Raw genomic sequence first — 18,734 nt, 5'->3', positions numbered from 1 at the left:
TGGAGTAGTACAGATCAGGGTTGGGTTAAAAAGATACATTTCAGAAACATTGAACATTCCACGGAGCACCATTAAATCCATTATATATATTTTTTTATGAATATGGCACCACAACAAACCTTCCATGAGAGGGTAGCCCACCAAAACTCATGGACCAGGCAAGGAGGGCATTAATCAGAGAAGCAACAAGGAGACCAAAGATAACCCTGAATGAGCTGCAAAGCTCCAAAGCGGAGATTGGAGTATTTGTCCATAGGACCACTTCAAGCCATACACACCACAGAGCTGGGCTTTATGGAAGAGTGGCCAGAAAAAAAGCCATTGCTTAAAGAAAAAAATAAGCAAACACGTTCGGTTTTCGCCAAAGGGCATGTGGGAGACTCCCCAAACATATGGAAGAAGGTACTCTGGTCACATGAGACTAAAATTTAGCTTTTTGGCCATCAAAGAAAACACTATGTCTGGAGCAAACCCAACACCTCTCATCATCACCCCAAGAACACCATCCCAGCATGGTGGTGGCAGTATCATGCTGTGGGGATGTTTTTCATCTGCAGGGACTGGGAAACTGGTCACAATTGAAGGAATGATGGAGGGCGCTAAATACAGGGAAATTCTTGAGGGAAAGTCTTCCAGAGATTTGAGACTAGGGCGGAGGTTCACCTTCCAGCAGGACAATGACCCTAAGCATACTGCTAAAGCAACCCTTAAGTGGTTTAAGGGGAAACATTTAAATGTCTTGCAATGGCCTAGTCAAAGCCCAGACCTCAATCCAATTGAGAATATGTGGTATGACTTAAAGATTGCTGTACACCAGCAGGACCCATCCAACTTGAAGGAGCTGGAGCAGTTTTGCCTTGAAGAATGGGCAAAAATCCCAGTGACTAGACGTGCCAAGTTTACAGAGACATACCCCAAGAAACTTGCAGCTGAAATTGCTGCAAAAGGTGGCTCTACAAAGTATTGACTTTGGGGGAGTGAATAGTTATGCACGCTCAAGTTTTTGTTTTTTTGGTCTTATTTCTTGCTTGTTTCACAATAAAAATATATTTTGTATCTTCAAAGTGATAGGCATGTTGTGTAAATCAAATGATATAACCCCCCACCCCCAAAAAAAAAAATCAATTTTAATTCCAGGTTGTAAGGCAAAAAAATGCCAAGCAGGGTGAATACTTTCGCAAGCCACTGGTGGGTGTTTCATGAGTTTTAATGGGTCACCCCATCTAGGAAACCTGACCACACACACTACAATGACGTCACACTAACCCACAGCTATTTGTTCATACACAGAACACATTCAGGAGAAACCAAATAACTTTGGTTGTGCATGGGTTGCAAAATTACCATAGTTCAGTACAATCTATCGAAAATGTACCACTACACCTGATGTCCCACTAATGCTGACATCACCCTGCTTTCTGAATTGACTGGAATTTAAATGGAATTGGCCCCAGCCCTGAGGCATATAGGCCTATATTACGGGAGTGGGAAAAGCTCTTACGTATCGGCTATGATAGGATGACATTGGCTGAAAAGCCCAGCCCACTTTCACTTTCTCCTCTTTCGTCCACATCTAGCCCCCTCTCTCCACATCATTAACCATTCAAACCAGGTAGAGCAGCGGAAGCCAACCCACGTCTGGCCGGTCGTCCCTTTCCGCTGCTATTTGTGTGTGTGTGAGCGCGGCGAGCTAACGAGGATTGTGTGAGTCCTCGCCAAGGATTAGCGGGGTTGGTTCGTCCTCAGTAACATTAGAGACAGTGTCGCGGCAGCTGCAGTTACATCAAAGGCTTTAGCTCGCTTTGTTGGATGGTAACCGTTTAATATCCCTCTCTCTCCACTGTAATAGCTGCCGTCAATGCAGCTGAAGACTCGCCTTTTCGTCGCATAGGTTACACGAGGACATTGGGGGTTTAATTTTTCCGAACGGAATTATAAATGGTAAATCGATGTGTATATTAAAATAGAGGTGGTGTGCTATGTGTGAATTATAACCGTTTATAAGAGTAATAACAGTGTAAATGCATATTTCAAAGCAGCTATCTATTCTGTACCCTATGTAGTTTATTGGATAATAGCAGCGATATTCAGCAGCCATTGATCGCCACTAGGAATGCAGTCAATTGCCACAACACACTACGCTACTATTGAATATGATTATTTTATCTTCAGTGGCAGATTCATTAAACTGCAAAACGAATAGACAGCAGTTCATCGGTTTATTAATGGTGTGTGTGTTTTTTCAGTCGGACCTCGTCAGAATGATGCACTGAAGAAGGAATAGGCTACGTGCAAGCGTCTGTCCAGAGGCTGCAGTATAGCTGAGGGATTGCGGTGCAGAGGTTTTTTTTTACGGTTTCACCGTCTAACATCAGTGGTTGGCTATAAAGGGAGAATCGTGAATCTCGATCGCCCTGCGCTCGGCGGAGACATAATGGCCACTCTACTGCGTAAAATCGGTCTGATTCGTCTTCACGACCGGGACACAGAGGACCCCAAGCATCACCAGGGCTCGCTAAAGGGGACCAAGGGGAACACCAAGAACAACGCCAAGCAGCACTCTCAGACCACCAACGAGACCAACAACCTCCTCAGCACCCCCGAGATAAAAGCGAAGAAGCTGGATCAGCACAGCAGCAAGGACAAACCGTCCGTAAAGGATAAGCAACAGGCCAAGGACACCAAGGAGAAACAGCAGATGGGAGGCGGAGGAGGAGGAGGTGGGATCGGGGTTGGGAAATCAGCGACCAGTGCCTCGATACCACCACTAGCCCCTCACCGGCAGCACTGCACCCAAGTCCGGACGAGAAGACTCATGAAGGAACTCCAGGAGATCCGGCGGTTGGGAGACAACTTTATAACGGTCGAGCTGGTCGACGACAACCTATTTGACTGGAACGTCAAGCTCCACCAGGTAGACAAAGACTCGGCGCTGTGGCAGGACATGAAAGAAACGAACACCGAGTTCATACTGCTGAATGTCTCTTTCCCCGACAATTTCCCCTTCTCTCCGCCTTTCATGCGGGTGCTCACCCCCCGGTTGGAAAACGGGTACGTGCTGGATGGCGGAGCGATATGTATGGAGCTGTTAACCCCCCGCGGATGGTCCAGCGCCTACACAGTGGAAGCCGTGATGAGGCAATTTGCCGCAAGTCTTGTAAAAGGACAGGTGAGGATCTATTTGTTTTATTAATGCATGGGTCTCTATCCCCCAGTCCCTTGTGCGTGTTGTTTTGAAACACGAGACGCAGTGGACGGTAAAGTCTTGGTGTTGAATGTTGACACTTGACACTCATGCGTCATGCGCAATGTTTAGTGTAACCGTACTGCGTAAAAGCTGTCAATGTAGTAGCTTACCCGTGTTCATATCTGCCAAACTGTGTTGAATCGGAATGTTGTTTTATTGTGATACATATCTCATATTGGGAGACCTATTTCTCTCCCCCGTTTCAGAGAGAGAGAGAGAGCGAAGGAGAGAGAAGCAGAAATCTATCTACACATTTTAGACGTGATTAATCTTTAGCTGTGATACAGCCGCCATTTCGCAGCTGTGCTCTGAATGTTCTCTACTCTGTGTGAGATGTATATTCATCCTCCTACCTCCTCATCGGAATGCATCATTCTTTATCACCTCCAGAAATCCTCACCGTTAGTGGGGAAAATAAATGTCTAACATAGAATGACAAGGTCACTCCATATCATTTGATAAATGGCGAGATATGGAATAGGTGAGCATGGGAGTTTAATTTCGTAATTTATCTTGTTTGGTAATATAATTTATTATTTTTTTGTGGTTCATTTTAGTCACAACTCTTCTCAATTGACAGTAGGTCAACCAATCAGCTGAGCAGCCTGACTTGTTAGCCACCTTTTTGCATAAATTCTTTGAACCATACAATTATTTAATTCATAATCGATCCAGGGAGCTCTAACAGTTCTCACGGGTAGTTTCTTAACAGGTGCATTTGTGCATGACAAGAGGAACTTATGTAAAAATATCAAGGACCCCCCCCCCTCCCCTCCAGCGACATAAGAGGGGTTTATTTTTTACTTTTACTTTTTAGTTGCAGTTGAAGGTTGCAAGTGACATCATCAAGCAACTTTGCTGTTACATGAAGCAACTCAAACCCGATTAAAATTGCATGCAGCAGCCAATCAAATTGAAGCTGCTTGTTTGAGAATTCTAAACTCACACCATGTCATCTGCTGCATTACATTGTGGTTTCACAAAGTATTTGTTTATCCAACCGTTTGGTTATTGTAACAGCAAGCATATAAAATAACTGCAGCCTGTATAATTTAGCTAGGTAGCCAAAATGACATTGCAAACACATCTCAGCTCGCTAGCTTGCAATGAGCTAACTAGGCAAGCAATGAAATAAACTAGCTATCATAGTTAATGGTGGACAATTTCAGTGGAAACTGGTCAGTTGAAATTGATTCACTTAGCAATTACATTTATTGACTGCTAAACCATGTACAATAATTTTTATACATCTCCTGTATAAAAGTGTCTTGATCTGTCAATCATGATCATGGGTTGTGCTGCTCAGCACTGACAGCTGTGTTGACATGACAACCGGGTCGGAATCCCGAACCTTCGAATGGATCATGTGACAAAAGTGTTGTTGCTTTTTATTTTTATAGTAATTTTGACCCCTTTTTTGCCCCAATTTTACGATATCCAATTGGTAATTATAATCTTGTCTTATCACTGCAACTCCCCAACGGGCTCGGGAGAGGCGAAGGTCAAGTCATGCATCCGATATCGGGATGTAAAGAGACACCTAATCATGATGTCAATATAAATTACTGCATTGAGACCGCACTTGCTAGAAAGTAACAAAAAGCTAAACCAACAACCACACAAACTGAAATTGGAGGAAAATGAGGGAAAAAACAGCAACTTTTGTTTGATTTAGTGACTTTCTTGTTGGTGTGTGTGCCTGCTCGGCTGAGCTCAGCTGTGCTCAGCTGTGCCGCTTGCAAAAGTGCAAAGCGCGAAAACAGTCACAAAAGCTATAGTTTACCAAATAAACATACTTCGTGAAAATAAACACAGAACATGGAAAACCAGCCTGGCGCGCCACATAAAACACGTAACACAAAACACGGCCTCGGGGACGACCCGTAGGGCGAGGTGCAGGGCGATTTGCCGGAGACGGTGGTTCTCCCACAGCAGTTCGGTGTCCAGCACATCCGCCACCGGAACCCAGCACCTCTCCTCCGGACCGTACCCCTCCCACTCCACGAGGTACTGTAGGCCCCTCTCCCGACACCTCGAATCCAGGATGGAACACACAGAGTACGCCAGGGCCCCCTCGATGTCCAGAGGGGGCGGAGGAACCTCCCGCACCTCAGACTTCTGGATCGGACCAGCCACCACCGGCCTGAGGAGAGACACATGGAACGAGGGGTTAATACGGTAATCGGGGGGAAGCTGTAACCTGTAACATACCTCGTTCAGTCTCCTCAGGACTTAGAATGGACCCACAAACCGCGGGCCCAGCTTCCGGCAGGGCAGGCGGAGGGGCAGGTTTCGGGTCGAGAGCCGGACCCGGTTGCACCGGGGCCTCACTGCGGTGACGGTCTGTGCCCACTTTCTGGCGCAGCACGTGGACATGAGCAGCGACCCATGTCTCCTCCGCGCGCCGGAACCAGTCGTCCACCGCATGAGCCTCGGTCTGACTCTGATGCCAAGGAGCCAGAACCAGGAGCCAGAACCAGCTGATACCCCAATACACACTGGTTAGTGGAGGAGTGGCGGAGTGAGTTCTGGGCCATCTCCACCCAGGGCACAAACGCTGTCCTCTCCCCCAGCCGGTCCTGGCAATAGGACCTCAGAAACCTACCCACATCCTGGTTTACTCTCTCCACCTGCCCGTTACTCTCGGGGTGAAAACCTGAGCTAAGGCTGACCGAGACCCCCAGACGTTCCATGAACGCCTTCCAGACCCTCAACGTGAACTGGGGACCCCGATCAGACACTATATCCTCAGGCACCCGTAGTGCCGTTAAGACTTGTGTCAACAAGGCCTCCGCAGTCTGTAGGGACGTAGGGAGACCGGGCAAAGGGAGATGACAGGACTTAGAAAAACAATACCACACAATGACATGGGGGGAACAGAGGAATATATATACACAATGTGATTAGGGAATGTAAACCAGGTGTGCGGGGAACAAGACAAAACAAATGAAAAATGGAGCGGCGATGGATAGAAGGCCGGAGACGTCGACCGCCGAACGCCGCCCGAACAAGGAGAGGAGCCGACTTCGGTGGAAGTCGTGACATAAATAGAAAACATGAAAGACAGAGGGACAGCATAAATTGGCGTCAACTGGCGACAAATTCAGCAACCAACAACTACTTTCCTTGGAAAATTGTTGGCAACACTGGCAGCATCTTCTGACGACGAAACGTGATGCACATTAATTGCTCTTGTCCTTCAATAATGTTGCAGTCATGTCGCATGTGGTGCTATGCTGTCAAATCGTCCTACATGTTTCTAGTTTAACCAGCTGTTTTCAGACACTGATACTGTTGAATTTGGTTGTTATATTGGCAGATTTGCTAGCATCAAACTATTTCACTTGAGCTAGCTTCTACTTTAGCTAGCTTCTACTTTAGCTAGCTTCTGCTAAGTGTTTCATTTGCAATGCGATCTCCTCGACTACTGTAATGAACAGTGTCCTGACGAGGTAGCAAATGTTCAAAACCAGGCATTGTTATGGTCAGATGTATCCAAATAGATGTTGCTACAAAACAGATGTTGCTAAACAAACGTGAATGCTGCTACTTTGCTGTTATTCTGGCTCAGGTTGACGTTACTGTGTTAGCAGAGTTGGCTAGTTAGGAAGCAACCGTTGGCTGGCAACGGAACATAAAAAACGAACGATGTACATAGAGAAATAACAAAAATAATTAACAACTGGTGATAGAACAAAGTGGAAAGAGGAGGAAGTATGAATTCATTATCAAAATGAAAATATACCCGAAAACATGTTATTTTTACAGGTATATGTGTGCTTTAGCATTGTTTTCTTTGGCAACTGTGGTATAAGCGGGATAAACGCCTCCGTTCTGTACATTACCTTGGAAAATGAACTCTGCGTCGTCTATTATTTACAAGGTAATTTACAGAACATTGGCGTTTATCCCTTGCTCTGTGTGTACAAAACCTTAAGAACACCTTCCTAATATTGAGTTGCACCCCCTTTGCCCTCAGAACAGCCTCAATTCGTCAGGGCATGTATTCTACAAGGTGTCGAAAGCGTTCCACAGGGATGCTGGCCCATGTTGACTCCAATGCTTCCCACAGTTGTGTCAAGTTGGCTGGATGTCCTTGAGCGTGAAAAACCCAGCAGCATTGCAGTTCTTGACAAACTTAAAACATTGCACCTGACACCTACTACCACCCTCAGAATGGCACACATACACAATCCATGTCTCATCAACAAACAAACAAATCTTTAACCCCCCCTTAATCTACACTGATTGAAGTGGATTTACAAGTGACATCAAGAAGGGATCATAGCTTTCACCTGGATTCACCTGGTCAGTCTATGTCATGGAAAGAGCCAGTGTTCTTATTGTTTTGTACACTCAGTGTAGTATCATTTCAAATTATATAGTTACATTGACACATATGATGTGGTCACAACCGTAAATGCATGGGCAATGTAAAGAAGAACACCCAAAGAGATCCATAGCAAAGACATCAATAATCTAGATTGGTGTTGGTCACATCATCTCAAATATTTAATTTTACTTAATATATTTGTCCCTAATGATGCATTGTGAGCAGCAGGCCCACCGCCTGAGGCCTTAGGCCTGTGAAGGAGACTCAACTATCATGGCTGCTACTGGAAATGCTCTCCTGGGGAATTGGTGATCATTATTCTGCTTCAAGGGGGACTTTTTTGCCTTCAGAATGCAGTTAAATGCTGCTCAATCAATCACATGCACAAACACAGTAGCCTACACACACACATACACACACACACACACACGCATCTTGATTAGCAGTTCGTTTTTTCCATCTTATCTGTGATTACACTCTGATGGGGTGATATTAAAAGGGAGACAGAGCGTGTGAGAGAGAGAAAGAAAGAGAGCGAGAGCAGCTCTGCAGTCAGTGTACACTAATTACATCCCAGTGCCTTCCTCCTCCAGTTTGCTAATGAAAACAATATTGATTAATTATGCAAGTGTGAGCGTGCACATGCGTCTTTGCTTGTGCGTTTGAATGTGTCTCCTGATTTCCCATGTGATTGGTTTGCCACATACCAAACGTGAAACTAACACAGTAATTCCTACTTGAATGCTACTAGTAATGCTACTCTGTGGTTCCCTGTGGTGGATCTGCTTGAGAGAGAAATAATCACATCCAATAATAACTATCTCCTGCATGGGAGGATGATATAATTACTGAATAGAAAGACAATAGATTCCTATGGTTTCCCCATTGCTGTGTACTAGACTAGATTGAAGTTGAATGAAAAAAGTGCTGGTTCTTTAATTTTACAGTACCAGAGTTAATATCCAAGTGATTATTCTATAAGCGGTACTCAAGCAGTAGAAAATGTGAGGTGCACCACTCCAATTCAAGTACTGCATGGTCTTTAGGAGCGGTTTGGCCTTGTCTGATTATCAGTGTTATCATACATGTTATCACAGCTATTTGGGTCAGTGGTCATGACCATGAGCATAACCACATCCAGAGAGGACCATTATTGAATTAAGACCAAATTTACTCTGAAATGTTTTACCTTTCTACAATTAGTAAAAGTCTATAAACAGTTTATAAACCCATACCCTCTATACATTTATTTGTATGTTGCACAACTACAGAAAATGAACTATAATAGGTGTAAACTACTTATAAACCTATTAAAAACCCTTTATAAATACAGTACCAGTCAAACCTACTCATTCAAGGATTTTTCTTTATTTTTACTATTTTCTACATTGTAGAATAAAGTGAATACATCAACATTATGAAATAACAAATATGGAATCATGTAGTAACCATAAAAGTGTTAAATACATCAAAATAGATGAAATAGCAACCCTTTGCCTTCATGGCAGCTTTGTACACTCTTGGCATTCTCTCAACCAGCTTCACCTGGAATGGTTTTCCAACAGTCTTGAAGGAGTTCCCACATATGCTGAGCACTTGTTGGCTGCTTTTCCTTCACTCTGCTTTCCAACTCATCCTAAAGCATCTCAATTGGGTTGAGGTTGGGTGATTGTGGAGGCCAGGTCATCTGATGCAGCACTCCATCACTCTCCTGAAGGTGTGTTGGGTTGAAAACAAATGATAGTTCACTAAGCGCAAACCAGATGGGATGGCGTATCGATGCAGAATGCTGTGGTAGCCATGCTGGTTAAGTGTGCCTTGAATTCTAAATAAATCACTGACAGTGTCACCAGCAAAGCACTCCCACATCATCACACCTCCTCCTCCATGTTTCACGGTGGAAACCACACATGCGGAGATCATCCATTCACCTACTCTGCGTCTCACAAAGACACGGTGGTTGGAACAAAAAATCTCAAATTTGGACTCATCAGATCAAAGGACAGATTTCCACCAGACTAATGTCTCTTCTTATTGGTGTCCTTTAGTAGTGGTTTCTTTGCAGCAATTCGACCATGTAGGTCTGATTCACACATTATTCTCTGAACAGTTGATGTTGAGATGTGTTTGTTACTTGAACTCTGTGAAGCATTTATTTGGGCCTCAATTTCTGAGGAAGGTAACTCTAATAAACTCTGGGTCTTCCTTTCATGTGTCGGTCCTCATGAGAGCCATTTTCATCATTGCGCTTGATGGTTTTTGCGACTGCACTTGAAGAAACTTTAAAAGTTCTTGAAATGTTCCACATTGACTGACCTTCTGTCACGGCTTTCTTCTGTTGAAGGAGAGGCGGACCAAAACGCTGCGTGGTTATTTTGATACATCTTTAATAAAGATGACAATAGAACAATATACAAAAACAAGAACCGTGAAAAAATGAAAACAGCCCTATCTGGTGTAACAAACACAAAGACAGGAACAATCACCCACAAAACCCAACACAAAACAGGCTACCTAAATATGGCTCCCAATCAGAGAGAATGACTAACACCTGCCTCTGATTGAGAACCATATCAGGCCCAAACACAGAAACAGACAAACAAGACATCCAACATAGAATGCCCACTCAGATCACACCCTGACCAAACAAAACATAGAACATGTAAAGCAAACTATGGTCAGGGTGTGACACCTTCTTGTCTTAAAGTAACGATGGACTGTCGTTTCTCTTTGCTTATTTGAGCTGTTCTTGCCATAATATGAACTTAGTCTTTTACCAAATAGGGCTATCTTCTGTATTCCACCCCTAATTTGTCAAAACACAACTGATTGGCTCAAACGCGTTAAGAAGGAAAAAAATTCTACAAATGAACTTTTAACAATTGTTAATTGAAATGCATTCCTGGTGACTACCTCATGAAGCTGGTTGAGAGAATGCCAAGACTGCAAAGCTGTCGTCAAGGCAAAGGGTGACTACATTGAGAAATCGCAAATAAAAAATACATTTTGATTTATTTAACACTTTCTTGGTTACTACATGATTCCATATGTGTTATTTCATAGTTGTGATGTCTTCACTATTATTCTACAATGTAGAAAATAGTAAAAATAAAGAAAGACCCTTGAATGAGTAGGTGTGCAAACTTTTCACTGGTACTGTATATTTGCATGTTGCACAAGCTACACACACATGTGTTGACATCACATCACGTCATATTGCAATTCCAGTATATCTGTTTGCATATTGCACATTCATCTCCACAGTCAACAACAAGTCTTCAGTGATATGTTGTTGTGTTGATAATATGTACACCTCTCCAGTCCCATAGCATGTTTATTCATCTTGATCCTGTTCTCTGGCACATGTAGCCAGGTGTTATGCAATCATCCCAGGTTCAAATCCTCTTCCCAAGATGCACTGGGGCACTGAGCGGAGCGCCGCCTGGCCCATTGACTGATCTCCGTTCACAAGATTACCCATCAACCACTTCACTTCACACAACGAACAAGTGTGTGTCCCACTGGACGTGAGCAAGCGAGGGAGGGAAGGCTTAAGTGAACTAGATAAACAATGACAGACTACTGCAGTGTACAGCTTCAACACACTCTGGATGCAAATACAACTTCACCAAGACATCCGCACGCACGTACGCACACACACAAACACACACACACACACACCTGTCCTCTCTCTGACTCCCTCCCTCCTAACATTAGAGAGTTAATTAAAGCTCAATTTCCTCTTTTTAATTCTCAAATCAAAGAGCTTTTAGAAAGGCTGCCCATTTACCTCACTGAGCTCATGAGTGCTCTCTTTTGACCTCTCTGTCTCTCTCTCGTCTCTCTCTCTCTCTCTCTCTCTCTCTCCATCTCTTTCCTGCTCCCCTCTCTCTCTATCTCTCTCGCTGTTATTTCTGTCTCGTTAAGCGTCTGCCTGGACATGCCCTAAGGCAGGAATGAGTTATTTCAGTCCCTAGTCTGTCCCCACACACCACCACTGCAGCCTGTCCCCTGGCAAACATAGGCACCCTGGCAAGGGGGAAGTTAATACCCAGTGCACAGGTCAGACAGGGGACGGAAATAATCGTCACACAGCTAAGGGGAAGGAAATAACCGCTGTGGTGGCTAGAGGGACGGAAATAATCGTTGCCCGTTAATGGAGTGTGCTGACCGATGGAGTGATATTGTTGATTGATGCAATGTAAACCACATGGTAGTCAGTCTCTACATTGCTCTCTTCCAGGCAAGGTGGATTAGGGGAAATAAGTCCTAGCTCTTAAATGGCTGTGATATCCAGTTTAATTCAATCAGTGCAAGACAATTCAGGAAATTGGTTAAAATTTAATTGGTTAATTGGTCATCATTTATTAGATTTTAGAGTTTCTGCTGTGCATACGTGCGTGTATGTGTGTGTGTATTGTAATTGGTCTAATAATGGGTGTGTGTTAATCCACTGGCCAGTCTCCCTGTCAGTCATCTATGTATATAGAAATCCGTGGTTGTAACAGCGGCAACTGGCACATAATATAATATTATTCAGACATGGACAGGATTATACCAAGTTAACGAATGGGTAGGCAAGCAGTTGACCTTTCACCTCTCAGGAAGGGGTCCTAGGTTTCAGGAACTTGATGATTTATTCATAAGAAGGTTGTGTCTGTCTCGACGACTGAAGTCTTTTCTGGATTCCTCTGCCTGGTAAAATACCAAACATTTCTTTCACTTTTCCAGTCATTCTAGTTGTTCTGAGAGAAAAGGGTGGCCATTACTTCTGACACAGTGTCTTGAGTGAGCATATCAATAGTCTATGGGAGACTCTCAATTGCATACTCATTGCGTCCTCTCTCCTCTCAAAAAAAAACATTGGATGAGAAAGTCAGAGGTCCCTCCCCTCTGACCTTCTCCTTCAATGGGTTTTGAGAAAGAGGCGAAGAGAGAGGAGAGAGAAGACGCATGCAATTGAGATACTCCCTATAGTGGGCCTACCACTCTAACTTTTGAGACACAGCCTTAGTACTGAGCTGATGATCCTCCTGTTCTTATTATGTTCCTGTTCTAATCTGTCTGAGTCACTTAGTCTCATTAACCAGCTCAGTCAGACATGGAAACTGTGTTGCTAATCACCTGACCACTCAGCATTATGATCTCATCCTACTCACCCCCAGCATCCGCAAGACACAAAATGGCCGACCAGACACACAAGCCCTTCATTTGACACAAAAATGTCTGTATCTGAAACAATCTCAAGTTCTACATGAAGTGCAACACTTCTGACCAGAAATGACATCCTTAGGTAATGAACAATATAAGGAATAGGGTGCCATTTCAGATGCAGACAGAGTCAGCATCGTGCACTACTTTTCACCAGAGCCATAAGGAGATTTCTTGATTCCTATGACGCAAAATGACGTCTAGACACAGGAGCCGCTCGTTTAATACATTACTTTTTAATGTGGTTTAAGTGTGACCAATGGAAACTGATTTACCATTGTGGTGGCAAGGAGCCATTCTGGCCTGTGTTTTCTCAGCACTTCTCTCTCTCTCTCTCTTTTTCTCCATGCGTGTGTGTACGTGGGTGTGTGAGTTGACTCTCCGACAAGTTATGCTCCAGAGGTGAATCATAAATTAGATGATGTAATTTAAAACAATACACGATGCCTCCAAAGGCAGAATCAGCCGTGCATCTTATATTAGCTTTAGTATGCCCCTTATTGTGCCACTGAGGCTAAATATTCAAATTTTTAAGATAAAGTCAGGGACTTTATGTTGTGTTATTTTTTACTCCCACCCACACAATGCTCTTTAGAGAAGACTGAGCCACTGTTGCTAAGAGATCGATGAGCTTTAGTGTCACATGCACCGCCTACACTCTCTCTTTTCTTTTTCTTCTCTCCCACATATATTATTAGCCTTTGTGTGCGAGGAAAATACAGTTGTTGCTCTTTTATTACCCAGATGGAAGATGGTGGTTGGGTGAAAATACTTGAGGTGTTGAATGCAGATGTAATATACTTATTATCTATCTCTCTTTCTCTATAGTATCAGTGATTGGTTGAGGCAATGAATTATGTAAATACTGTACTAATCATGTCTCTCCCTCTCTCCGTAGGGGCGTATCTGCAGGAAAGCAGGGAAGTCCAAGAAGGCTTTTAGCCGCAAAGAGGCAGAGGCCACCTTTAAGAGTCTGGTGAAGACCCACGAGAAGTACGGCTGGGTCTCCCCCCCTGTGTCTGACGGCTGAGGAAAGAGGTTGGCCATGACGCTAGCTAGCCATGCTAACCACGACGCACCACGCTAATTCAACTCCTCCTCCTTCTTGACACTACAGCTCCACCGCTCCAGTTGTTTTGTTTTTAGTTTTTGTTGTTTCAATCACCTCACTGAAACTCTTCAGAAAAATGAACAAACGAACGCTCGTCATCGAGGTCTACTTCTTCACTTTGCCGATCATTGCCATCATCAAGTCGTCATTTCTCCACATCCCTCCAGCGCTGCACTCCTCTGTCCCTGGTTCCCTCCCTCCTTCACTTTCTCTTTCTCTCCCTTCGGCTGAATAGAGGGTTCAGAGTGAGGTGTGTCTGTCAGTGGAGGGTGTGTCAGTGGAGTGTGTGTCACAGCGGGCCATGGATTGGGTTTCCGACACACACACACCCACACACACTGAGGGACATTCAGACAGACTGTGTGTGGATCTACGGGTAAAGACTGTGAAAGACTACTGCGAAGAGGGCGATGTATTCTCCTCTCCAACCTTTACCCCACCTTCCCTGCTCACCTTCCCTCCTCTCCTCTTCTCCTCTCATCCTTCTCTCCAAGCTGGCACCACACTGCACTGAACTGAAGTCAAACGTTCCATCCCCTCTGCCTGCTTGATCCTTTACCTACAAACCAGCCTGTTGATGTTTAATAGACTGGCAGTGCAGGACGGCAGCTCACGCATTCACCCCTTCCTTTTCTCTTCTTTTTCTCTCTGTTCCTTTCTTTTCCTTTTGACTGTGCTGTTTTTCACAGTTCAATGCAACATGAAGATTGTAATGTATGTAGAGCTGTGCTCTCTATCTCTCTATCGTTTGTTCTCCTCTCTCTCATTCTCTCCCTCTTTGTGGCTAAATTTAGACCTCACTGTGTTGCATACATGGTTATTGATTTCTAATGGAGAAAAAACATCACTTGTTTTATACCCATAGACTCTGTACGATGAAGAGAATGGCAGTCAACTACAGCGCTCTCTCTCTCTCCCCTCTCTCTACTCTTTCTAGCTCTCTCTTAATCTCTCTCACCTCTCACTCTCTCTCTCTCGTCATATTATCATGTGTAGGAGAAGACCAGCAGCTATAATTCCCATGATTTAGATACCAGATGGTCTAGCTAATAACCAGGCACATGAAGGGTGTGTGTGCTTTCATGCATGTGTGTGTCTCAACATGGCTTTTCATTGTGTTCCTATGTGATGGTAACTGTACTGTGCTGATCTCTTTACCGTCAGTATGCCAGTAATGGTATTAGTACATTATTACTGTATGGAGATGTTGTTACAGGGGTAATGATGATGATGTCCTGACCAGAGGAAATTATCATCTCTACTAGTTCCCCATGGGATTGTACACCACACACTTCAGAGTGGCTATTTTGCATTGGCACATCACATACACACTCCTTAACATTTAGCGCTGATATTCATACACACACACACACGATACCCCTAAATGAGGATGGACAAAGCAGAGCCCTGGTGAGGATGGAGTGGTGGAATAATAAACAAGTGTCCTCTGAGAGATGAGCGTGTCTCAGTGAGCTCCTGATTGATGTCTGGATTAGAGGGAGGAAGAGAGGGAACACGGGAGGAAGAGGAAGAGAGAAGGGTGCGTGGCAAGCTTTGATGTCTCCCGACGGCTTCTCAAAATGTCAGCTGGAATCCAAAATGGCTGAAGAGAAGCGTGTGTGTGTGTGTGTGAGTTTCATAACAATTACACACACACACACACACACACTCTCTCTCTCTAGACTCCAAGTCCCTCCTATGCCGTGCATTATATGTGTGGCTGTGAATGAGCACTACAGAGAGATAGCTGCTTATTGCGGTGAAATTTGAACAGAGAGACAGAGTTGTCAGATGAATAACTAGTGAGAGTGATGCCATCATATGTCCTGCTCTGCTCACTCACTCACTCACACACACACACACACACACACACACACACACACACACACACACACACACACACATCCAACTCTGCTCTGACATTCTGTCACTCTCACTTCCCAGAGCTCCGCACATCTAATTTTTTGCTTTACATTGTGTGTAAGGCAATGTTCATACAGCATGTTCTTATACAGTATGTTCCTCATCAGCGGGGATGACATGTGTGTGAGAGGGGTTGCTGTGTCTGTGATGCTCCCTTGGAGAAAGTTAAAGAAATCACCATCTGGTATCTAATCATGGGAAAGGGTAGGTTTCAAAATGGTTCCATACTGTAATACCCATCTAGTGCACTACTTTTGACTAGAGCCCTATGTAGGGAATAGGGTGCCATTTGGGATGAGGCATAAGTCAATGCTGATGATGGTCTTCTCTCTTCTTTTGTGGGCAGTGAAGTCAGGGTTGGCTGTGGGTGTTTCACTGGGCGTTACGATGAGAGGAGAAATCTACTGTAAAGTGAACAATTAATAGAAGATGAAATATCTCCAAATTGGGTGTTTGCTGGTTTAAAAAGTATCATTTTGTGATATAGTTTAGATCGGTAGTTTGCAGACACTAACTGAGTGAATCGATTCTGTATTATATCTGCATGTGGTAAGTGATTGGTAGCTAGCTATCTTTTTTTCAAGAAAAGCAACGAAAAAAACGAAGTCGGGGTAAAAAACGAACAGTAAAATGCTTCTCTTCTCTTGTTCTCTTGATTTCTGTTTTCTGTATGTATATTTTTCTTTCCGACTACCCTAAAAAATACTGTCACGTTGTGTTCTCTGAATGTTTGTGTTTTAATTTATTTGTGGTTTGCCAAAATGAAGATTTTGAAGCATGTCGCAGGTATTGTCACAGAAAAAGAGAAAAATAAATCCGAACTAAGAATGATGATGTGTATCTGTGTCAGAAGGGTGTTCAGGTGTATATTTTGTGGGAGACTTTCAAGGAACCAGATTAAGAAGGACTAGATAATGATGTCATAAAGCCCCAACATTCTCCAGGAAGTAATCTGTCACAAGGAGCAGAATTCTATGGAGCTCAATGGAACTGAAGGATCAGTCAACTCTTGGCTCTCACATGTATTTCCTACTCTCCTCTGTGATATCACCAATGTCCATCCTTCTTTCTCTGGTTCCGGACTGCGTTACTGCTTGGGTAGAAGTTGGCCTTAGGCACAGATCTAGGATCAGCTTACCCTGCCTAAACCCTAACCATTAGAGTGGAATGTGCAAATATGTTCCTAGATCAGTTTCTATGAGCAACTTCACCCGACTCCCGACTGAAGTGTCTAGTCCAGACCGAGGTCAATGGTTAAAAAGGTGAAAGGTCGTTGCAAGACCAAACAGGAATGTGCAATAAAAGTTACGGCTTATTGAAACTGACGAATGGACCTGGTTTTGTTTGCATTCCCTCACATGATACACAAACATTTATCTATTTATCTCTTCTCTATCCAAGATCTTTGCTGTTTTTCATGTCATCATGACCAAACTAGAGTTGTGAGACATCTATCTGTTCAATGTCCAAGATCTTAGTTTTTTCTTCCCCTAACCACAGAGTTAGAGGTATTCTGGAGTAGTTTGAGTACATTGAATTAATAGTGGTTAACTGAGGCACAGCAAACTGTTTCCAATGTTAGGGTCTCTTTACCGAGCAATACTACGCATTTATTAAGCATTGACTTACTATTTTGAAATGTTTTCACCTGTTTTTCAGAGTGAAAGGTTCTTCCTTAAGAAGTCAACTGTTACTTAGTGCTACATACATTTTCTGTGTTATCTCTTGGCTTCTGTTGTGCTCCAGTTTCATATGAAAACACAGTATCTTTCTCCATTGTCTCAGATTCCATTAGCTAGCTCCAGTCTGAAGTGTTATCAGGTCTGGTTCAAGTGATATCAGAAGAGAACAGAACGTTCTTTATGATCTCTACTTGTCCTCTACTTGAGTGGGCACATTATTCTGTTCACGTTACTGTCTGCCCTTGCTTTCATCCTCTGTGTGTGTGTGTGTGTGTGTGTGTGTGTGTGTGTGTGTGTGTGTGTGTGTGTGTGTGTGTGTGTGTGTGTGTGTGTGTGTGTGTATGCGTGCGAGTGTGTGTACGCATACGAGTGTGTGTGTGCATGCGCATGCTATGTCTCTACAGTCACTCAAACACTGTAGCCATTAATACCACTTCATCATCTCACTATTGAGGGGGAAATAGATGTGACAGAGTGGTGTTTATATCCCCACCGATTCACCACCCTCTACAACACAACACATAGAAGTACTGTCAATTACCTGGACCCAGAAAAGACAAGAAGGAACCACTAATTTGGGGTAAAACATTTAGTAAAAAGACAAAAGGCTATCAAGGAAATATTGCAGTTTTTCAATGGTTCTCTATCTATGGCCCTTGGGCATGCCTTGTAAGGTAAACTTCAGAATACATACACAACCAGTGAAGTGGCTCAGGTCTATAGCTGACCCAGTGGACTGAGAGGGTGTTGAGTTAGGGAGGTTGAGAACAGGAGGGAGAGGAGAACGAGGTGCAGCACAGGGAGATAGTTTGGACAGAGTGGATGAGTAATAGCTTCGTACTGCACTAATACATCATTTTTATGGATGACTATCTGGAATGGATGACTATATCTTAAGTACTGCTGGTGTTGGACTGCCTTTATGTGTGTGTGAGACTCATTTGTGGGTTACGCAGAGTTCAGCACGTCAAGGTCTAACTGATATAGTGTTAATTGATCCCTGAGCACACTTGTTTTTGTCTTTCTATCACCACTTAATTATATACAGTACCAGTCAATAGTTTGGACACAACTACTTAAGGGGGTTTCTTTATTTTTACTATTTTCTACATTGTAGAATAATAGTGAAGACATCAAAACTATGAAATAACACATATGGAATCATATAGTAACCCAAAAAGTTTTAACCAAATTCAAATGTATTTTATATTTGAGATTCTTCAAAGT

The 18,734-nt window shown here is 43.5% G+C and overlaps 1 protein-coding gene across 1 annotated transcript; it reads left to right on the top strand.

The window, feature by feature from the left end:
- Positions 1 to 1,550: 1,550 nt before the first annotated feature.
- On the top strand, positions 1,551 to 17,146 carry ube2ql1 (ubiquitin conjugating enzyme E2 QL1). Its single transcript, XM_021560128.3, has 3 exons — positions 1,551 to 1,941; positions 2,247 to 3,169; positions 13,690 to 17,146. Exons 2-3 carry the CDS (start codon positions 2,435 to 2,437, stop codon positions 13,819 to 13,821), a joined length of 867 nt encoding a protein of 288 aa, XP_021415803.1. The 5' UTR covers positions 1,551 to 1,941; positions 2,247 to 2,434; the 3' UTR covers positions 13,822 to 17,146.
- The last annotated feature ends 1,588 nt before the right edge of the window (positions 17,147 to 18,734 follow it).

This window comes from Oncorhynchus mykiss, chromosome 30 (assembly GCF_057628025.1).
Source record: "Oncorhynchus mykiss isolate SJ-2025 chromosome 30, ASM5762802v1, whole genome shotgun sequence".
NCBI lineage: Eukaryota > Metazoa > Chordata > Actinopteri > Salmoniformes > Salmonidae > Oncorhynchus > Oncorhynchus mykiss.
This window is presented reverse-complemented; position numbering and strand designations above follow the sequence as displayed.

Excerpts from the sequence above, each read along its gene's own strand:
- ube2ql1 (XM_021560128.3), top strand. The coding sequence starts at position 2,435 with ATGGCCACTCTACTGCGTAAAATCGGTCTGATTCGTCTTCACGACCGG. Across the intron at positions 3,170-13,689 it reads CAAGTCTTGTAAAAGGACAG|GGGCGTATCTGCAGGAAAGC; the intron begins GTGAGGATCTAT and ends CTCTCTCCGTAG.